This window comes from Ricinus communis, chromosome 1, assembly GCF_019578655.1.
Source record: "Ricinus communis isolate WT05 ecotype wild-type chromosome 1, ASM1957865v1, whole genome shotgun sequence".
Classification (NCBI taxonomy): domain Eukaryota; kingdom Viridiplantae; phylum Streptophyta; class Magnoliopsida; order Malpighiales; family Euphorbiaceae; genus Ricinus; species Ricinus communis.
In genome coordinates this window covers 10,948,751-10,964,965 of record NC_063256.1, presented here as the reverse complement: position 1 = coordinate 10,964,965, position 16,215 = coordinate 10,948,751, and the positions used below count along the sequence as shown (strand labels likewise).

Genomic DNA, 16,215 nt, shown 5'->3' with positions numbered 1-16,215 from the left:
AAATGTAAATTATAATCACTACCCTCGTCACCAGACAATGTTGGACCATCGGCAACCTAGCATGGATGGGACCACAATAACATGCTGCACATGCAATGTCGAAAAGATACACAATTGGGTAAAATGATTTCATAAATTGCAATAACTTACTCATTTACCCCCCCAAAGTTACAAAACACCTGTAAAGCATTGGATATATTCCCTAGATAACAGAACACCAACTCTACAGTAACAATATTGAGAAACCCTAATACAGGTGCAAATCTGAATCTTCAAAATGAAATCATGATTTAGAGGAAGAAGCTTAAGAGAATCAAATAGCCAAACAATTAGCAAACCGTAAAACATCAAGCTGCCCACAACACTGGTCTCTTATTTACACTCACTTCTCCACTGTGCATTTTGGCACAACACCTTCCTGCAAATAAAAAATATCAAACCTAGTCACCTTTCAGCAGGAATGAATGAAAGAAATACAATGAACTAAATAAATAACAATTCTTGGAGTGAACCAATCCCATCCGATAAGGTACAACTCATCATAATCACAGCTAAAGCAAGTATGCAGGTACCTAGACATGCATGACCTTAACTTAGCATGCTTAAACTGTTAAGTTTGGATCCACAGTTCCAGCTGCATTGCCTTCTGCTGTAAGAAGTTGGTCAGGATCCTGCAATGAAACATACAATTTCTTAGCATCCAGTGAGATATTAAATAAGAGAAACAAGCATCAGCAGGGCATATACCTCCATTCCCCATTTGATGTAATCTGGGGATTCACAGGCTTTGTATTCATCAACCAAACTCTCAATTATATCCCTAGATTCATCAAATTCTGAGAGATCGTTGTCCTGATCACATGTTATGTGGCATCAGATAACAAAGGCACTGCGACTCAAGTATTCTAAAAGCAGGACAACTAATGAAAAAATGTTCAATGATATACATATAGGTGCCACAAGAATAACACGAGAATGTAATTGATCGCGTGGGAGCTTTCTCAAAAACAGAAATATGATGCTTATGATGGAACCAATGAGATTGAGTACTTTGTTCATGAAACTACTTATTGGCTATCAGGCATATCAATGTGAGGCAAAATCCAGAAACTAACACCAGAAGCTGAAATGCCTGACAATCATGATGAAAGCAACTCACAGCAAACATTGGAAATTTCCGGTAATTGTCAAGAAAAGCTTGCTTCTTTCTCAGCTTCTCATATTGGCTCAAACATTTGCTGAAGAGGTGCCGTATGCTAGTATGGCTTGCTAGCATGAGACCGCTTACCTAAAAATAAAGCATGTATAAATTTTTTCCAATTAAAAGAGAACAGAAAGTGAAGATGGCAAAGAATGCATCTATTTTCAAAAATGTGTCACAATAGACACAAAATCCTTATACTCTTCCAAAATTTTAAGCAATGATATATCCAGAAAAACCGAAACAAAGACAAGAACTAGAATCATACCCTATGGGCAGTTTGGACATATGGAGACTTTCTTGATAGAGCGACCTGCAGAAAATACATAATTAAAAATAAAACCAACAAAATAAAAAGGTGAATATATTCCAATATGGAGAGGAAAAGAATAGAGAGATTGAGTATATCATTTTTGCTGTAAATGATGACCTGTATGCTAGCAGGGCCCCACTCAATAAAGTTAACAAGCTTTCTTTCACGAATCCTCTGTAAACTTTCATGAACCTGATAAAAAGATCGGCAATGGAACTTTGTTGAATTTATATATAGAGAGAATAATTATATATCTGGGATTTGTAAATTTACAAACTTATACGTAAAACAAAAGTAAAAGCTTAAGATTCACTACATGCATTCCAACAATGCTGTCCACCTCTCAATGCTCTTTAAAGTGGCATGTAATCAGCAATGCATTTTAGGTAAGACAAAAAGATAAACTAAAAGCATGACAGATACCTGGGAATGACAATGATAAACAAGTAATTAAATTTATCATGATTCATGCCCGATGTATAGTATGCTAACAAGTCAAACGTTTTGGGGGTGCTAGAGAAGGTAAGAGCCAACTTTCTCATATTTCCTGAGTAGTAAATCCAGAAAGAAATAAAATTAAATCAGGCCAAGAAAACAATTAAGTCATCTTAACGGACTATGGTTATTTACTAAGGGGAAAAAGTACCATGACCAAACCCAACAATTTGACAGAAGTATTAGGGAGCACAAAAACTTTATTTGTTGTATGAAAGATGTCTTTAAGAGTACTGCATCTTTCAAATGGATAGAAAAGCCTGTAGCAATGAGTGCTGAACCATAGATACAAATAAAACCTCCACAGAAAATGCATTTCTGATTACTAGAAAACAAGAACAATGAAACACATTACATAATAAATAACTTGCCTGTCCAGTGTCCATGCAAATATTTGCAGAAAACCTAGCAATAAGAAGTTATGAACATACTAAAATCATTACCTGAGTAGGGTCCACTTCTCCTTGAATTATGTTCAAAATCGAGATGTACTTTGCTTGACTGGCTTCTTTTGTTCTCGCATAAGAGGACACCATAATATTCTTTGTCTGCACAAAACATCAGAAGCCAAAAAGAAAATGAGTCACTGCCCCTTTGTTGAAACAATTACAAGTAAAATTTCTCACCTGCAGAAGTCTTCTCATCACATCGAGTACAGTAGTTTTACGTATCACATTAGCCTGCCAAGAGATATATGTGCATTAGACTTCCAAGTTAGAGTGCACCATACCAGGGGCAGATATTAAAAAATTTAAGAAACCAAAACAACTTAATATCATGAAATCGAACTATTTATTGCATGACAAATGATTGTCCTGCAATGTTACCAAAATCCATAATCTATGGTGTTCTCAATATTGTTTATCTTAGTCATTACTTATATAACCAACCATAGAATTATGAATGACCTAAAATATGAGTATCAACGAGAATATATTAAGAGAAGACTATCCAGTTAGAATGGTACCTGGCGCTCTACTGTGAGTGGTGTATATCCTGTCATAAGAAAGTGACATCTTGGTGTTGGAATTAAAGAGGCAAGAAGACCGACCAAGTCATTGTTCATATATCCAGGATACCGCAATGTGGTTGTGCTTGCAGACATGACAGTAGATACCAAAGAGTTAGTTTGAGCAAATGTAGGATTTGATAGATGTAGGCGTTCCACAGCAATTCTATTCAACGCAGTGTTGTCAAGAACAACAACACAATCAGCATTTAGTGTCAGTCTCTTGAGTGTTAAAAGTGAGTTGTAGGGCTGGACCACAACATCACTTGTCTCCATCTGGTTAGGAAATACACTGTATGTCTGAACCAGCTTTTTGCTATAACGATCATTCAGAGTCTCCAACAGATATGAACCCATACCTTTATTATAACATGACAAGATAGTCAACAACACATGAGCAAGAGAGAAAGAACACATGTTTGAAATCCATTAATTAGAAGATTGTATATCCATTCGAGCAAATGAGATGGAATTCAAAATTAGAATAAAGAATGTAAAGCTTGTCAAGGGAACCTGAGCCTGTCCCTCCAGCAATTGAGTGGCAGAGAACAAAGCCCTCAAGACTATCACTCCCATCAGCTTCTCTATCAATCATGTCCATTATATCCTCTTCAACCCCTTTTCCCTGATCACCAATTAACAAGAAAATCCTAGATGATATACAAAATTCAGTTCATTACTGTTGATACTATTAACATTGAAAAACCCAAAGCAATGAACCTGATGATATCCACTAGCCCAGTTATTTCCAGCGCCACCACCATGATCAGAAACAAAGATGTTCTCATGATTGTAGAGATTCCGGTATTCACTATTTTGAATACCATTGATTACCCTAGGCTCCAAATCTATGAGTAAAGCTCGTGGTATGTAATGCTGATCATCAGCTTGGTAAAAGAACACATCCTTCCTGTCACCTCCCTACATTACACAAATTGATTAAACCTAATCATACAGAGTCATATCGATTCACAAAGACGTCCCTGTAAATTCATCATATCTGTTTTCACAATACCAATTCAGCCCTTAAAATGAGACAATTTTAAAAAAAAAATTACAATTCCACTCAATTGGACACATAATTTCCAGCTCTTATGCATACATGGAACTGATTGAAAATAGTTCTTAAAAGCATATCACAAAAACCATAAGTAACCTCACTCCTAAAGCTGATTAAACAAAATTATTAGGAACTAGAACAAAACATTAAATTTAATAAAAAGACGGACCTGAGTGGCGAAATCCTCAAGAATGCCATCTTTACTGATTCCGTGCTCAAGGCAGAGCTGCTTCCAGAATTCCATGCCGATCTGGTTCCCACATTGTCCAACCTGCAATGTTATTATTTCTCTTGGCATTTTTCTCTCTTTTTTCTCTATACGCAAACTAGGGTATGGGATCGAGAGAAAGAACCAAAAGAAAAAAAAATGAAATGAGAGTATCTGGCGCGTAGGGTTTTTAAAAAAAGCAGAGAGGAGAGGGAAAAAGATTTTGAGGGAAGTGAATCCCGGAAATTTTGACTTGCGCTTACAGTAAATGCCTTTATACAGTAACTGGTGTGAGTGGCTTGCTGGCTAGAAAATGATCTGCGACTTCCGCTAACGTGCGCACTCGGTGTCTGTCTGTTTTATGGGCCTCGCAGTTTTGTTAGGTTCGTCATTTGGGTTTCACATGGGCCTCTTTAGTGCGTCGTGGGCGAAGACTAATAAATTTAGCTTGGGCCTTTAAGATGGCCCTTATTTGCAGGGTTGAATGATGAACCTGCCGAGATGCCTATATTCCCCTTTCTTTTATTTCAAGTAGTTCTTATTATTTTTTATTAGATAAATAATAATAAACCTGTTCTCGTATCGTGTCATATTATAATTTAATATAAAAGTAATATATAAATTTAGATTTTTAACATAATTAGCTTATCATGTTGCATTCCAATTTAAATTATATTATATATACGTTCCGATACAATATAAACACAATCTGTTAAATAAAGAACTTTATTTTACAAACTGCCAACATTTTTTTTTTTTCGTATTTTTAATTTGTACACATGAATATGTATTGGTGCATAAATAGTTTATCATTTGAATAACACCTCCACTATATAATTTTTCTTCAAAGAGTTGTAATAATCACTGAATCTGCTGTTATCAATTGATTGAACCGCGCTAATTGTTCATGATTTAAACTTGTGATATTTTTAATTACGCATAAAGTGTTCATAATTTAAACATATATGATTTGTTAGTTAAAATTTAAGAATTCACGAGTTTTATGTTTCTAATTTTTGCGCGCGCTCTGGCTTAGATCATAGTATATGAAGTTGTCTCATCTACCAATAAGATTTTATTTGGGACAGGAGAGCTTTCGTTTTTCAAGTTTCTTGCTTCTAAACTAAAACAAAGGGAAGCTACTTCCTGAACCATGTATGTTACTTCCCTGAATCATGTTCAAGTCTTTTACCTGGAATCCGCACTGGCAACAAAAGTTCCAATCTATGCAACAGAGGACGGGCAAAGAAAAAAAGAAATAGAAAACCCTACTGAACAAAAGAGAAAGTGCATGGGATATTACCACTACCATCTTTTACAGATCACTGGAGAAAAAAAATCTCATCGAGTGACATTTGATCATACAAATAAAAGACAAGAAAAAGCAACACAACCCAGACGACAGCAGAATACACATTACATATAAATTCATACAACCAATCGATAGAATCGTGGGATCACTGACTCAATTGGATATGATCGGAGTGAGATGAGAATATCAATGGGACCAAAGAAAAGTTCCCATGGCAAACTTCCTCTTGTAATCAACATCTCCAGTGATGGGCAGACCATAGGCTTTGAGCAAGCAGTCAAGTTGCCACTCAGGCATGCTCTCGTACTCCGCTCGCGTGTATCGTGGATAGTGCACCGGCATCTGAAAGTACCCGCAAAGATCCTTTGCGTGATCCCCATTCGGCCTGCCGCCTACATTCGCAGCTGGCCTTGCCACTGACTCCATATTTGTTTTTGCCCAATTAACTTCGGCTAATTTCTTAGTTGTAGCAAAGTCATGTTATGGCCTTTTTATAGAGGCCTCAATAAAAGCGTGTGCGCTTTGGTAGGTATGATGAAATGTAGTGCACCAAAAGCTGTCGAGTCAAGCAATATCTCAATTAATTAATTGCTGAGAAAACAATGGTTTATGAGATAGTATAAGAATTGAAGCAAAGAATTCCCAAAATGGAGCCTTGAGATTTTTCGTGTTAGTGGGTTCTACGATTGAATTCTCACTATTTATAATGAAAATCGAGTCGAATCATTTATTTATTTTCCCTCTCATATATTGCCCCTTTAATTACTCGACCGGCCAGCTTGAGTGTTATCTTGTCCACAAAGCTAATACGCCATCGACTTCATCAATATACTCGTTTTAGATTGTGTCAATGTAAAGAAAAACTGCTTAATGCTGATACTTAGATGCTGAAAGAATCCCATAATTATTACTTTGTTTTTGTCCCTTCCAGAAGATTAGAGCTACTCGAATTCTCCGTCCCTGTGTTAGTGTCACTAATTACGCATGATGGCAGATCATTACTTCAGGTCCCTGATTCTAATTGGTCAATTTATTAAAAAAAAGAATTTGACGGGGACTAAAACCTGCAAACAATATTATTTCTAGATAAGATTTAAGAGTGTATAATCTCTTTTAACTCAACTAAAATTTTAAATTCAAATATTAGATATTCAAATTCTAGCTTATCTAAAGTCTTGAATTTAAAATATCCAATTATATTAAAACTTTTGAAATAGTATTTTAACAAAGATCGTGTCCAAAAAAAATTTAGATATATATCTAAAAAAAAGAAAAATAATCAAGATAAAAATAGAAATCTTTTTTAAAACAAAAGGAAAAAGAAAAATCTTTTTCAAAAAGAAAAAAAAAAATAGCTTTCTTCCATCGATTAAGGTTAGTCTCATTTTGTAAAATCCTTTTATGCTCTTTCTTCATCCCAGAAGCTTATGAGTCGATGCGCTATCGAGGAAAAGCATCTTTAACCTTTTCTTCACATTGATTGATTAAGTCGACAGGCTTAAAGTACATCACAATAATTCAGTATCACTATTCCTGTCAAATAAATGCAATTATACAACTAAAGCTATAATTGTTCATCCAATTCTTATAGTCCACACATTTCCTTCACAATATCAGAGAAGGCCGGCATCAGTTGCCCCAATAATCGAAGAGCATTTACTATGCATAGTACACTGTTAACTGCGGTCGCCATTGCATCATTAACAAAGACCAAAAAAACAACTCGTCATAGAGTGAAACAACTAGAAAGGAATATAGACCACGTATAGTGGCTTAACTTCTACTATTGATGTCGGTAGGTGGTTGGAACTCCAGGGGCTAATAGATGCCCAAGACCCACCCAAGATCAACCAGCCAGATATTGTCATTAACATTACCATATCCTTTCTAAAATGTATTTTCACGTACAGCCAGAGTAATTGCTTATATCTCTTCCTTCTCTGTCCTTTTCTCCATGGCCAGGAGCAGTCCACAATAATTTCAGCATCATCTAATGGCATAATATGCACTGCAGTACTAATTAGAATATCAAAACAGGTCCGAGGTTAGCAGTTCAAAAGGAACTGCATGCTATCTTCAATAAATTAAAAACTAACCAAATATTTGGAAGCTCTCAACGCAAAAATACATCATGAGTCTGTTCTTCTTTCAACAGAAACATCTATGAGACTCTCTGGATCTGCTTTTCCCATTGAAGGTAGATCCACAAGCATACCTGGTGGTGCAAAATACATGTGCAGCGACATCATGCAAATGATAATCCCCAAGAAGAGCTGCACAGCACAAGAGAATAGAGATGGATATATATGAATAACATTTCAAATTGCCAAGCACCTTTTCTAGAGCAAGAAACATCATTTTTACCAAAAACAATATATCTATAGTAAAAAGCTTGTTATATTTAGTGTTTCTTCTGAACCCTCATATCAGTCTAAGGGAAAGAGGGTATCCTCGTGATATGTCCAGTGGAAAATCTGAGACCTAGGTGATACAGCTATTCTTCACTTTGTTTGGAAATTGGAATTAAAAGTCTGTCTGAGTGGTTGGTGTTTGGGGGTTGAGGAGGTAAAATAGGGATTAGGGTTTTAAATAATGGTATCTCGGTTAGGGAATTGGTATAATAGTATTGGATTGTATCGGCCTGTATTGAACCATGTTGGCTGCCGCTATCATGAAAAGACCCCAAACAATAAGGAATGAAGAATAAACTTATTTTAATATGTTTCCATTAATCATTATTTTTCTTCTGCATATTATACTTATTTTAGTTACATCTTAGCAAGTTAACTGAAAAAATAAACCCGATATACCATATTCATGCCTCAAAAATCCAGTATGTATTGCCTATTATTTAATACCCTAGAGTTTGTCGATAATATATGTAAGCATGAAGCTTAATAAGGAATAAAGAATAAACTTATTTTAAATATGTTTTCCATTAATCATTATCTTTCTTCTACATATTATACTTATTTTAATTACATCTTAGCAAGTTAACCAAAAAATAAACCCGAAAAACCATATTCATGCCTCAAAAATTCAGTATGTATTGGCCAGTATTTAATACCCTAGAGTTTGCCGATGTTATTTATAAGCATGAAGCTTACCTGTAATGTTGGACTGAAATTGAAGAGGAACACAGATAGAACCATAGTCAATAGCATTGCCATTGATGTTGAGTACACCTAAAATAAATTAAAGAAAGCAATAACACTTAAAAGGGAAATCTGAAAGACATAGGCCCCAAAATGTATATCAGGGTATCCAAATACGAAGGAAACAATTCCTATTTGAAATGTTCACGAAAAAATTTGTGAGGAAATATTACCCACATGGACAAACATAAATTCAGAATAGAGTAAAAGGGGATACCTTGACAATGTTGTCCGCATACTTCATTAACCATGAAACGAGAAGTCCAGAACACCCTAGATTTAGCACAACCATCCAGGTTGTGATGGTGTATCCACTGAAAAGGCGTTGCCACCATGGTCCCTTCTCAAATCCACCTCTAAAATCATCCAGGAGAAGCCGAGCCATGTTGAAAATTGCACCAAACCTAGAAAAAGAATTTTCGCTATAAAGGTTATACCTCCAAAACAACTGAATGTCTTTTGGTCAGTTTAATCACTTTCTACTAATTAATCTTTTGGCTATACAAAAGGAATCTCAAGCCATCGGGCCCTTTCACTTTCAAGCTGTTCAATATAAGACAACTAGTCAACGGCTTTAATGGGTGTAGTATGTGCGTTCCCCTTCATAAAAACATAGCTTCACCCGGTGACATCTTCTACTAATGGCGAAAATAATTATTTGAATCCAAGGAAACCAGTGCAGCACATTTCTTTCTAATGGAAATAAATCATTTAAGACCAGATAATTAGCCCATCTCTCTCTCTCTCTCTCACATACACACACATGCACCTCCTCCAATACTATTTATACCAGAAGTGCAGATAGCTATTGACAAGAAAACTTGCAACTGATCTGAGGAAAGCAGAAGTTTTTACTCCCCTTATTCTTTTCAACAATCTTGGTGCCAAGATCGCCTGATCCTACAATTAATCAAAGGAAATCTAGAGGAAACGCTAAAACATTGAGTTCAACAATTTAGAAGAAAATTCTAGGATCCTATAATAAAAATCATTCCAGAGTTATGGAGGCAAGATCTATGATCAATCACGGAGGAGCTAACACAACTAGGTCACTACATATCCATTTTCCACAGTTATGATTGAAGAATAAACAAGTTATAGATCTTTTAATGCCAGCTATGCTGAAATGCCTTAATTGAATTTGTGTTTTCCCCCTTAATACAACTGGAAGACTGGGAAAATATATCAATAGGGAAAGGGGAAAAAGTGAAAATTTAAGGGTTTCGCATTCAACAAATAGTCATTGGCAATCAATATTTTAATTAAAATAGAGCCAGGATAAGAAGTGTGGAAAGAAAGGATACCTACGTATATAATTGTATATTCTGCCAGTATAAGCTATCATTGTTCTTCTTCATCAGGAATTCTGTATAAACACCAGCTAATGCTGAAAGACAAGCAGACAGAATTCCTAGCATGTATCCCTGAATTGGTGATGAGAAAAGGGAGTCACATGAAGCCTCTCCACAGCCCTTTACCTATCAAGATACCACAGAAGAGTCATTTCAATAGTGATGGTGCACATTAATAGATAAGGGGTTAACTACACTTTGTATTAGATGGTAAGAAGCTTCAACCTTGCAGTCAATAGCAAACAAAAAGCAAGTTATATCATCACCTTTCACAATTGAATTTGGTTAGCTCACCAATTATATCAAAACTGCACGTAAAGCATTTTATGCATGTCTTAAATTCATATGGCATGCACTCCATTGTTGGGAGGAGGGAGAAAAAAAAACTCATGCTTGCATTTTGGTAGTCAAATTGGAAAAGATAAGTCTCAATGATAAGTACCATTACCCTCTTCACACTCACCCTACTGCAGTTAGTCTAGCATTCTCGTTCTTGTCCTAACTTGTGAACACACTCTATAATCCATGTGACAAAAATTAAGCTACATATTTGAGTTCATGCATTTTCAGATTAATGCTAATGGGAAAAATTTCCTTAACTTTAGTGTTTTCCTGCACATATTGACTAGCATATGGAAAATAAAATACAAGACCGCAGAGAAAACAATTGATAAATGATGGCACCTGGCTTGTGGTCGTTCCAACAGCTAACAGAGCAATTGCCATCCACTGAAGATTGGAAAGCTTCTTTTTAAGAAACAATCTAGAATAGGAAACACGAATGTCTACTCATTAGCAACACATCAAGACAAAAAAAGAACGAACAAACTAATAAAGAAAGCAGCAATATACTTACTAACCTAAATAAAATGCCAGTAGTAACAATCTTGAGATTGCCCATAATTTGGTAAGTAGAAGTGTCAACATAAATCAATGTAGCAAATTGAACATTGTTGTGAATTAAGTAAATAATAGAAGGAATAGGAAACAATCGAACGGTTTTCCAATCTGTCGTCATCTTTGGAAGAGGTGATTTCTTGCACTCTCTCCATAACAGAAAACTAGAAACTATAAGCTGCAGAGTTTACACATACACCAAATCATCATCTCACTTATCATACATAACAGACAATTAATTAAAATTGAATTTGAATTAAAGAACTAGTAAACTATACCTTAAACACTTCAGCTAGAAAAGGCACGGTTGCGTAGTCATACTTATATTTTCCATTACTTTGAGATAATGTAGTTAGGATTCCCTGAGAATAAATAAATATATAAGTGAAGCAATTTATGCAGAATCTTAGGGTTAGGGTTTGATGAATTGCGATCAAATTTCGAATTGATTACAAAAAAGCACGTAGCATTATTTACCTGAGAACTGGTGAAAATGGTGAGGAAAGAAGCTACAATGTACCATTGCATTTTTTTTTCTTCTTCTTCTTTGATCTTTCCAAACCCGACGAGACTTGGAAAATGTTACTACAGTACTTCTGCAACTCGGAGTCGGACAGATTTATCGGTTCGAACCGAACTTCGCGTTGGACGTTCTCGTAATCGACGTCGTTTTTATTTGCTACCAGAAGATCTATAACTAAAAGCAAATTATCATGTGCGCAGGCAGGCGCCCAAGACATACAGTTAGATCTTGTTTGCCCAAATCTAAAAAAATAAGGTTCAATTTGACCCATTTTAATTTTTGAACTTTATATCTCAAACAAATATTAATTTGTTGGAAATTTATTATTCATTTATTTCTTACAAAACTAATATTTAATATGCAAATAACTATTTTTCAATATATATAAGTAGAAATTCAAGGAAAGAGAAAATAAAATTTTCTGTAACTGAAGTTGAACCGAATTTCTAAATTGGAGAAATTCACTAAAATGATAAAATTCAATTTATTTTAAACTGAAAAATATAATTTATTTACTCTACATATTCAATAAATAGGCCAATTAATTCTTTTACGCGGCACTAATTCACGCGCTAATTTAAATATTTATTAAAATAAATATTAAAAAATGATAAGAATAATATATATTTTTTTTTTGAAAAAGAATGTTAACAATTGTTTCTCCTCCCCACTTCCCCTTTCTCGTTTCATCTTCTCTTCTAATCTCCTTACTTTTCCTTTCTCCTTCTCTTTCTATGTTCTTATACTAGCGGCTAAAATTTTCTCGTGTTCAATTTAAACATGATAAATTATATTAATATAATATTAATTATCAAACTTAAAATTTATGGCTGAAATTTTATTATCTGATAAATAATTATTCTTTTTATATTTTAAATAAAATTTCAACTATTTAATTTAAAAGTAAAAATTACAAAACATTATCTATTATATTTTACTCAAAATTTAATGTATACATGCAAAAAATATGTTTGCACCAAATGGCACTATAATTGTCAATATATTCCAATATTTTTATAAAACCGTCTTTAAAGTTTTGGGTTATTCTTTTAATTAATAAAAAAAATTATATATTTAGTATTTTTTCTAAAAATTTCACTTGCAGAATGTTTAGTTGAATGGGTAATACATTAGGCCTTAACAGTGAGCAGATTGTAATGGAGGAAAGTATTATTGTACTGTATCAAAATTCGGTTGCAGGGGAAAATACCAAAAAAGGGAGTTAATTAACACCTCAGCTAGCTCGCAACTGGCGGGAACACCTTAACATAGGACCATAAAACAACGACGGTCAGAAACCAACTGACAAGTGTTTGGGCTACATTAATTATTATTCTCCCTTGCCTAAAACTTCAATTATCATTTTCCCTGGAAAACTTCCTGATACTTCCAATATCTTCTGAATGGAGTTATAGTTCTCATTCCTCTTCAGAAATTCCAGAGATCAAACACAACACTACTTTTTATGGGCTTCATCCTTTTTCTGTCCCATTGAGTTTTGTCGTTGATGGGATCCCACTAATTAATTCGGATCCCACTTAGTCGGAAATTGTTGATATCTGCTGCTTTTTTGTTTTTGTTCTTGTTTTTGTTTTTTTCTTTTGTTTGAAATAAGGATCTGCTAGAAATCAGCAATTCCCCTCTGTATCAATATAATCAGGGACATTGGTAAGTCGTATTTAATTTCCCTTTTTTTTTTTTAGCAAAGAGAATTTTAAGGCCCCTGCTCCTAAATAAGCATCGATTTCTTGATTTCTTGTTCATGTTCGATGTTATGAAACGTTTTCGAAACATGCTTGATGAATTGCAGTACCCATTTGCAGATTCTCTTGAGAGGTTATATTTTTCTTCATGAAATGGAAAGGTTTAGACAGATCGGAGAGGTACTGGGAAGTTTGAAGGCATTGATGGTGTTTCATGACAATATCCAAATCAATAAGAGACAATGCTGTTTGTTGGTTGATATATTCATTTTTGCTTACGACACAATTGCTGAAGAGATGAAGCAGAACCTGAGGTTCGAAGAAAAGCACACGAAATGGAGAATACTGGAACAGCCATTAAGAGAGATTCTTAGAACATTCAAAGATGGGGAGGGTTACATCAAGCAATGTTTGGAAACAAAGGACTGGTGGGCAAAAGCTGTTACACTTTATCAGAATACAGATTGTGTCCAGTTGTACATACATAACTTACTTACCTGCATTCCGATTGTAATTGAAGCAATCGAAACTACTGGAGAATTTTCAGGTTGGGATCAGGATGAGATACAGAAGAAGAGGCTTGTGTACTCGAACAAGTATCAAAAGCAATGGAAAGACCCTCAGCTATTTCACTGGAAGTTTGCAAAGCAGCATCTTATTACTCAGGATTTCTGCGAAAGATTCGATGTGGTTTGGAAAGAGGACAGGTGGATTCTCCTTAATAAAATCAAAGAAAAGACGGTTTTATGCTCCAGAAAATATGAGAGACAACTAAGAGACCTTCTGGTAAAGAATTTGGAAGAACAAGATACTGAGAATGCGAAACTCTTACCAAGCTCAATTCTAGTGGGGTCGAAAGATTATCATGTTAGAAGACGACTTGGGAATGGGAGTCAATACAAGGAGATACTCTGGTTAGGTGAAAGTCTTGCCATTAGACATTTCTTTGGTGATATTCAACCACTTGTTCCTGAAATTTCTTCCTTGTTATCTCTTTCACATCCAAATATATCATACTTCTTTTGTGGGTTCACTGATGAGGAAAAGAAAGAATGTTTTTTAGTTATGGAACTAATGAGTAGAGACATGTGCAGCTATATCAAAGAAATATGTGGACCAAGAAAGAGAAGTCTTCCATTTTCTCTTCCTGTTGCAGTTGATATTATGCTACAAATTGCCAGGGGAATGGAATATCTCCACTCAAAGAAAATATATCATGGTGATTTAAACCCTTCTAACATTCTTGTTAAACCAAGAAGCACCACAGAAGGGTACGTGCATGTTAAGGTTTCTGGGTTCGGGCTCTCGTCCTTTAAGAAAAACCCTTCAAAACAGAATGGAACTCTCTCATTCATTTGGTATGCACCAGAAGTTTTAGAAGAGCAAGAACAGACAGGAAGTGCCCCAAATTCAAAATACACAGAAAAATCTGACGTGTATAGCTTTGGAATGGTTTGCTTTGGAATTTTGACAGGGAAAGTTCCATTCGATGATAGCCATCTTCAAGGAGAGAAAATGAGCCGAAACATTCGAGCGGGAGAGAGGCCGCTGTTCCCATTAAATTCACCAAAATATGTCACTAACTTGACAAAGAGATGTTGGCAAGCTGACCCAAATCAACGCCCAAGTTTCTCATCAATCTGTAGAATTCTTCGCTATACAAAAAGGTTTCTCGCCATGAACCCTGATTACAATAGAGAGCTAGACCCACTGATGCCAGCAGTAGACTATGTTGACATGGACTCAAAGCTTCTAAGGAAATACCCGTCTTGGGATGCAGCTGATTCCTCACAAATAGCACAGATTCCATTTCAGATGTTTGTTTGCAGAGTTATTGAGAAAGAAAAAACCAGAGTAAACCAGAAAGAGACTTCAGAATCAGGAAGCGATAAAGCTTCTGTTAGTGGAGATGAAAACATGAACATAACCGATGATCCATTCCCGTCGCCCACATTACCATCACCCACAGGAAGGAAGTTCTTAACATCACCTGATACTCTGAACAGGAAACCTTCCATGTCAAAGAGATCGCCAGATGTGATAAGATCAAGTAGACAAGCAGGTAAATCCACATGCTTAGATTATTTCTATCAAATAGCTATTTCGCTTATTGGTTTTTTATAGGTTTACATTATCGCCTAACAATTGGAGGCTGCAACTAACACACGTAATAGTAACAAGAGAACAAAAAGAACAGATTAAACTGAACATGATCCAGCTTAATCAGCTCCTGGGTAGTTAGACAAGAACTTGCAGAAGGATTTATTTAGGCTTTATTGTTACATTAACATCTTGCCTGTTTGGGTATTATTATATACAGGGACACCAAAAGGACGGTCAAGACCCCCACAACTGGCACCTTTCGGGCGTGGTTTAAGAATGAATTCAGAAAGCCAGCTAATGATGATGATTAGTCCAAGAATGAGGAGAACATCTTCGGGTCATGCATCAGATTCCGAGATTTCGTAAGCCTAATCATTCGCTCAATCATAAAATAAGTCTCGGATATTATCTTAGAGACTTACTGTGTCAATTATTGTAGAGAACATACCTTATAGATGATAAACAATGGAAGGCATCAAGATTCATGAAGGAAATCCCAAGTAGTTGGATTTAATATTTCACTAATTAATTTACTTGAGATAGTTTGTTAGAGCAGGGAAGACGTAACCTGAACTGGCTCACTCCCTATAATGGTATATTTAGTTGTCTGTGTTGAGCAGTGTCTTTTTCTTTCCTTTTTTTTTTTCATTTATTCTCCAATAAAACAAAAATTAACAATGATCCAAGAATCTCAACAGCAAAAGTAAATCTTGATCAAGATCAACGAGTATACGTACTTATTCACAAAAACTTTAATACTAAAAAAGAAAAACAAAGTAGATATTCAAAAGCTTTCCAAATAGCTGAAAAATGGGAATGAACTTCTTCATAATTGCAAATTTCCTGCTGATTATAATTCTGCATAAATATCAAATAACAGTAGT

The 16,215-nt window shown here is 35.2% G+C and overlaps 3 protein-coding genes across 7 annotated transcripts; 1 reads left to right on the top strand and 2 right to left on the bottom strand.

The window, feature by feature from the left end:
• Positions 1-114: 114 nt before the first annotated feature.
• Positions 115-4,556, bottom strand: LOC8268644 (tubulin gamma-1 chain). Of its 2 annotated transcripts, none has more exons than XM_048379455.1 (12): positions 4,248-4,556; positions 3,739-3,939; positions 3,532-3,643; positions 2,977-3,377; positions 2,636-2,689; positions 2,453-2,557; positions 1,632-1,706; positions 1,470-1,514; positions 1,160-1,288; positions 748-852; positions 588-671; positions 115-418 (listed from the first exon to the last, which is right to left on the bottom strand). In XM_048379455.1, exons 1-11 carry the CDS (start codon positions 4,374-4,376, stop codon positions 603-605), a joined length of 1,425 nt encoding a protein of 474 aa, XP_048235412.1. In that variant the 5' UTR covers positions 4,377-4,556; the 3' UTR covers positions 115-418; positions 588-602. The 2 variants fall into 2 exon arrangements, with proteins under 2 accessions (XP_048235412.1, XP_048235409.1); XM_048379452.1 differs by having other exon boundaries at positions 573-671; positions 4,248-4,554.
• Positions 4,557-5,558: 1,002 nt separating this feature from the next.
• LOC8268646 (CMP-sialic acid transporter 1) lies at positions 5,559-11,784 on the bottom strand. Of its 3 annotated transcripts, none has more exons than XM_048379475.1 (9): positions 11,480-11,784; positions 11,281-11,364; positions 10,966-11,180; positions 10,790-10,868; positions 10,062-10,231; positions 8,971-9,157; positions 8,706-8,783; positions 7,695-7,871; positions 5,559-7,614 (listed from the first exon to the last, which is right to left on the bottom strand). In XM_048379475.1, exons 1-8 carry the CDS (start codon positions 11,528-11,530, stop codon positions 7,728-7,730), a joined length of 1,008 nt encoding a protein of 335 aa, XP_048235432.1. In that variant the 5' UTR covers positions 11,531-11,784; the 3' UTR covers positions 5,559-7,614; positions 7,695-7,727. The 3 variants fall into 3 exon arrangements, with proteins under 3 accessions (XP_048235432.1, XP_015583005.1, XP_002532660.1); XM_015727519.3 differs by having other exon boundaries at positions 5,559-7,588; XM_002532614.4 differs by having other exon boundaries at positions 5,559-7,606; positions 11,480-11,783.
• Positions 11,785-12,689: 905 nt separating this feature from the next.
• On the top strand, positions 12,690-15,856 carry LOC8268647 (mitogen-activated protein kinase kinase kinase 10). 2 transcript variants are annotated; one of them, XM_002532615.4, is made up of 3 exons: positions 12,690-13,193; positions 13,349-15,290; positions 15,549-15,856. In XM_002532615.4, exons 2-3 carry the CDS (start codon positions 13,382-13,384, stop codon positions 15,695-15,697), a joined length of 2,058 nt encoding a protein of 685 aa, XP_002532661.1. In that variant the 5' UTR covers positions 12,690-13,193; positions 13,349-13,381; the 3' UTR covers positions 15,698-15,856. The 2 variants fall into 2 exon arrangements, with proteins under 2 accessions (XP_002532661.1, XP_048236211.1); XM_048380254.1 differs by having other exon boundaries at positions 12,690-15,290.
• Positions 15,857-16,215: the final 359 nt, after the last annotated feature.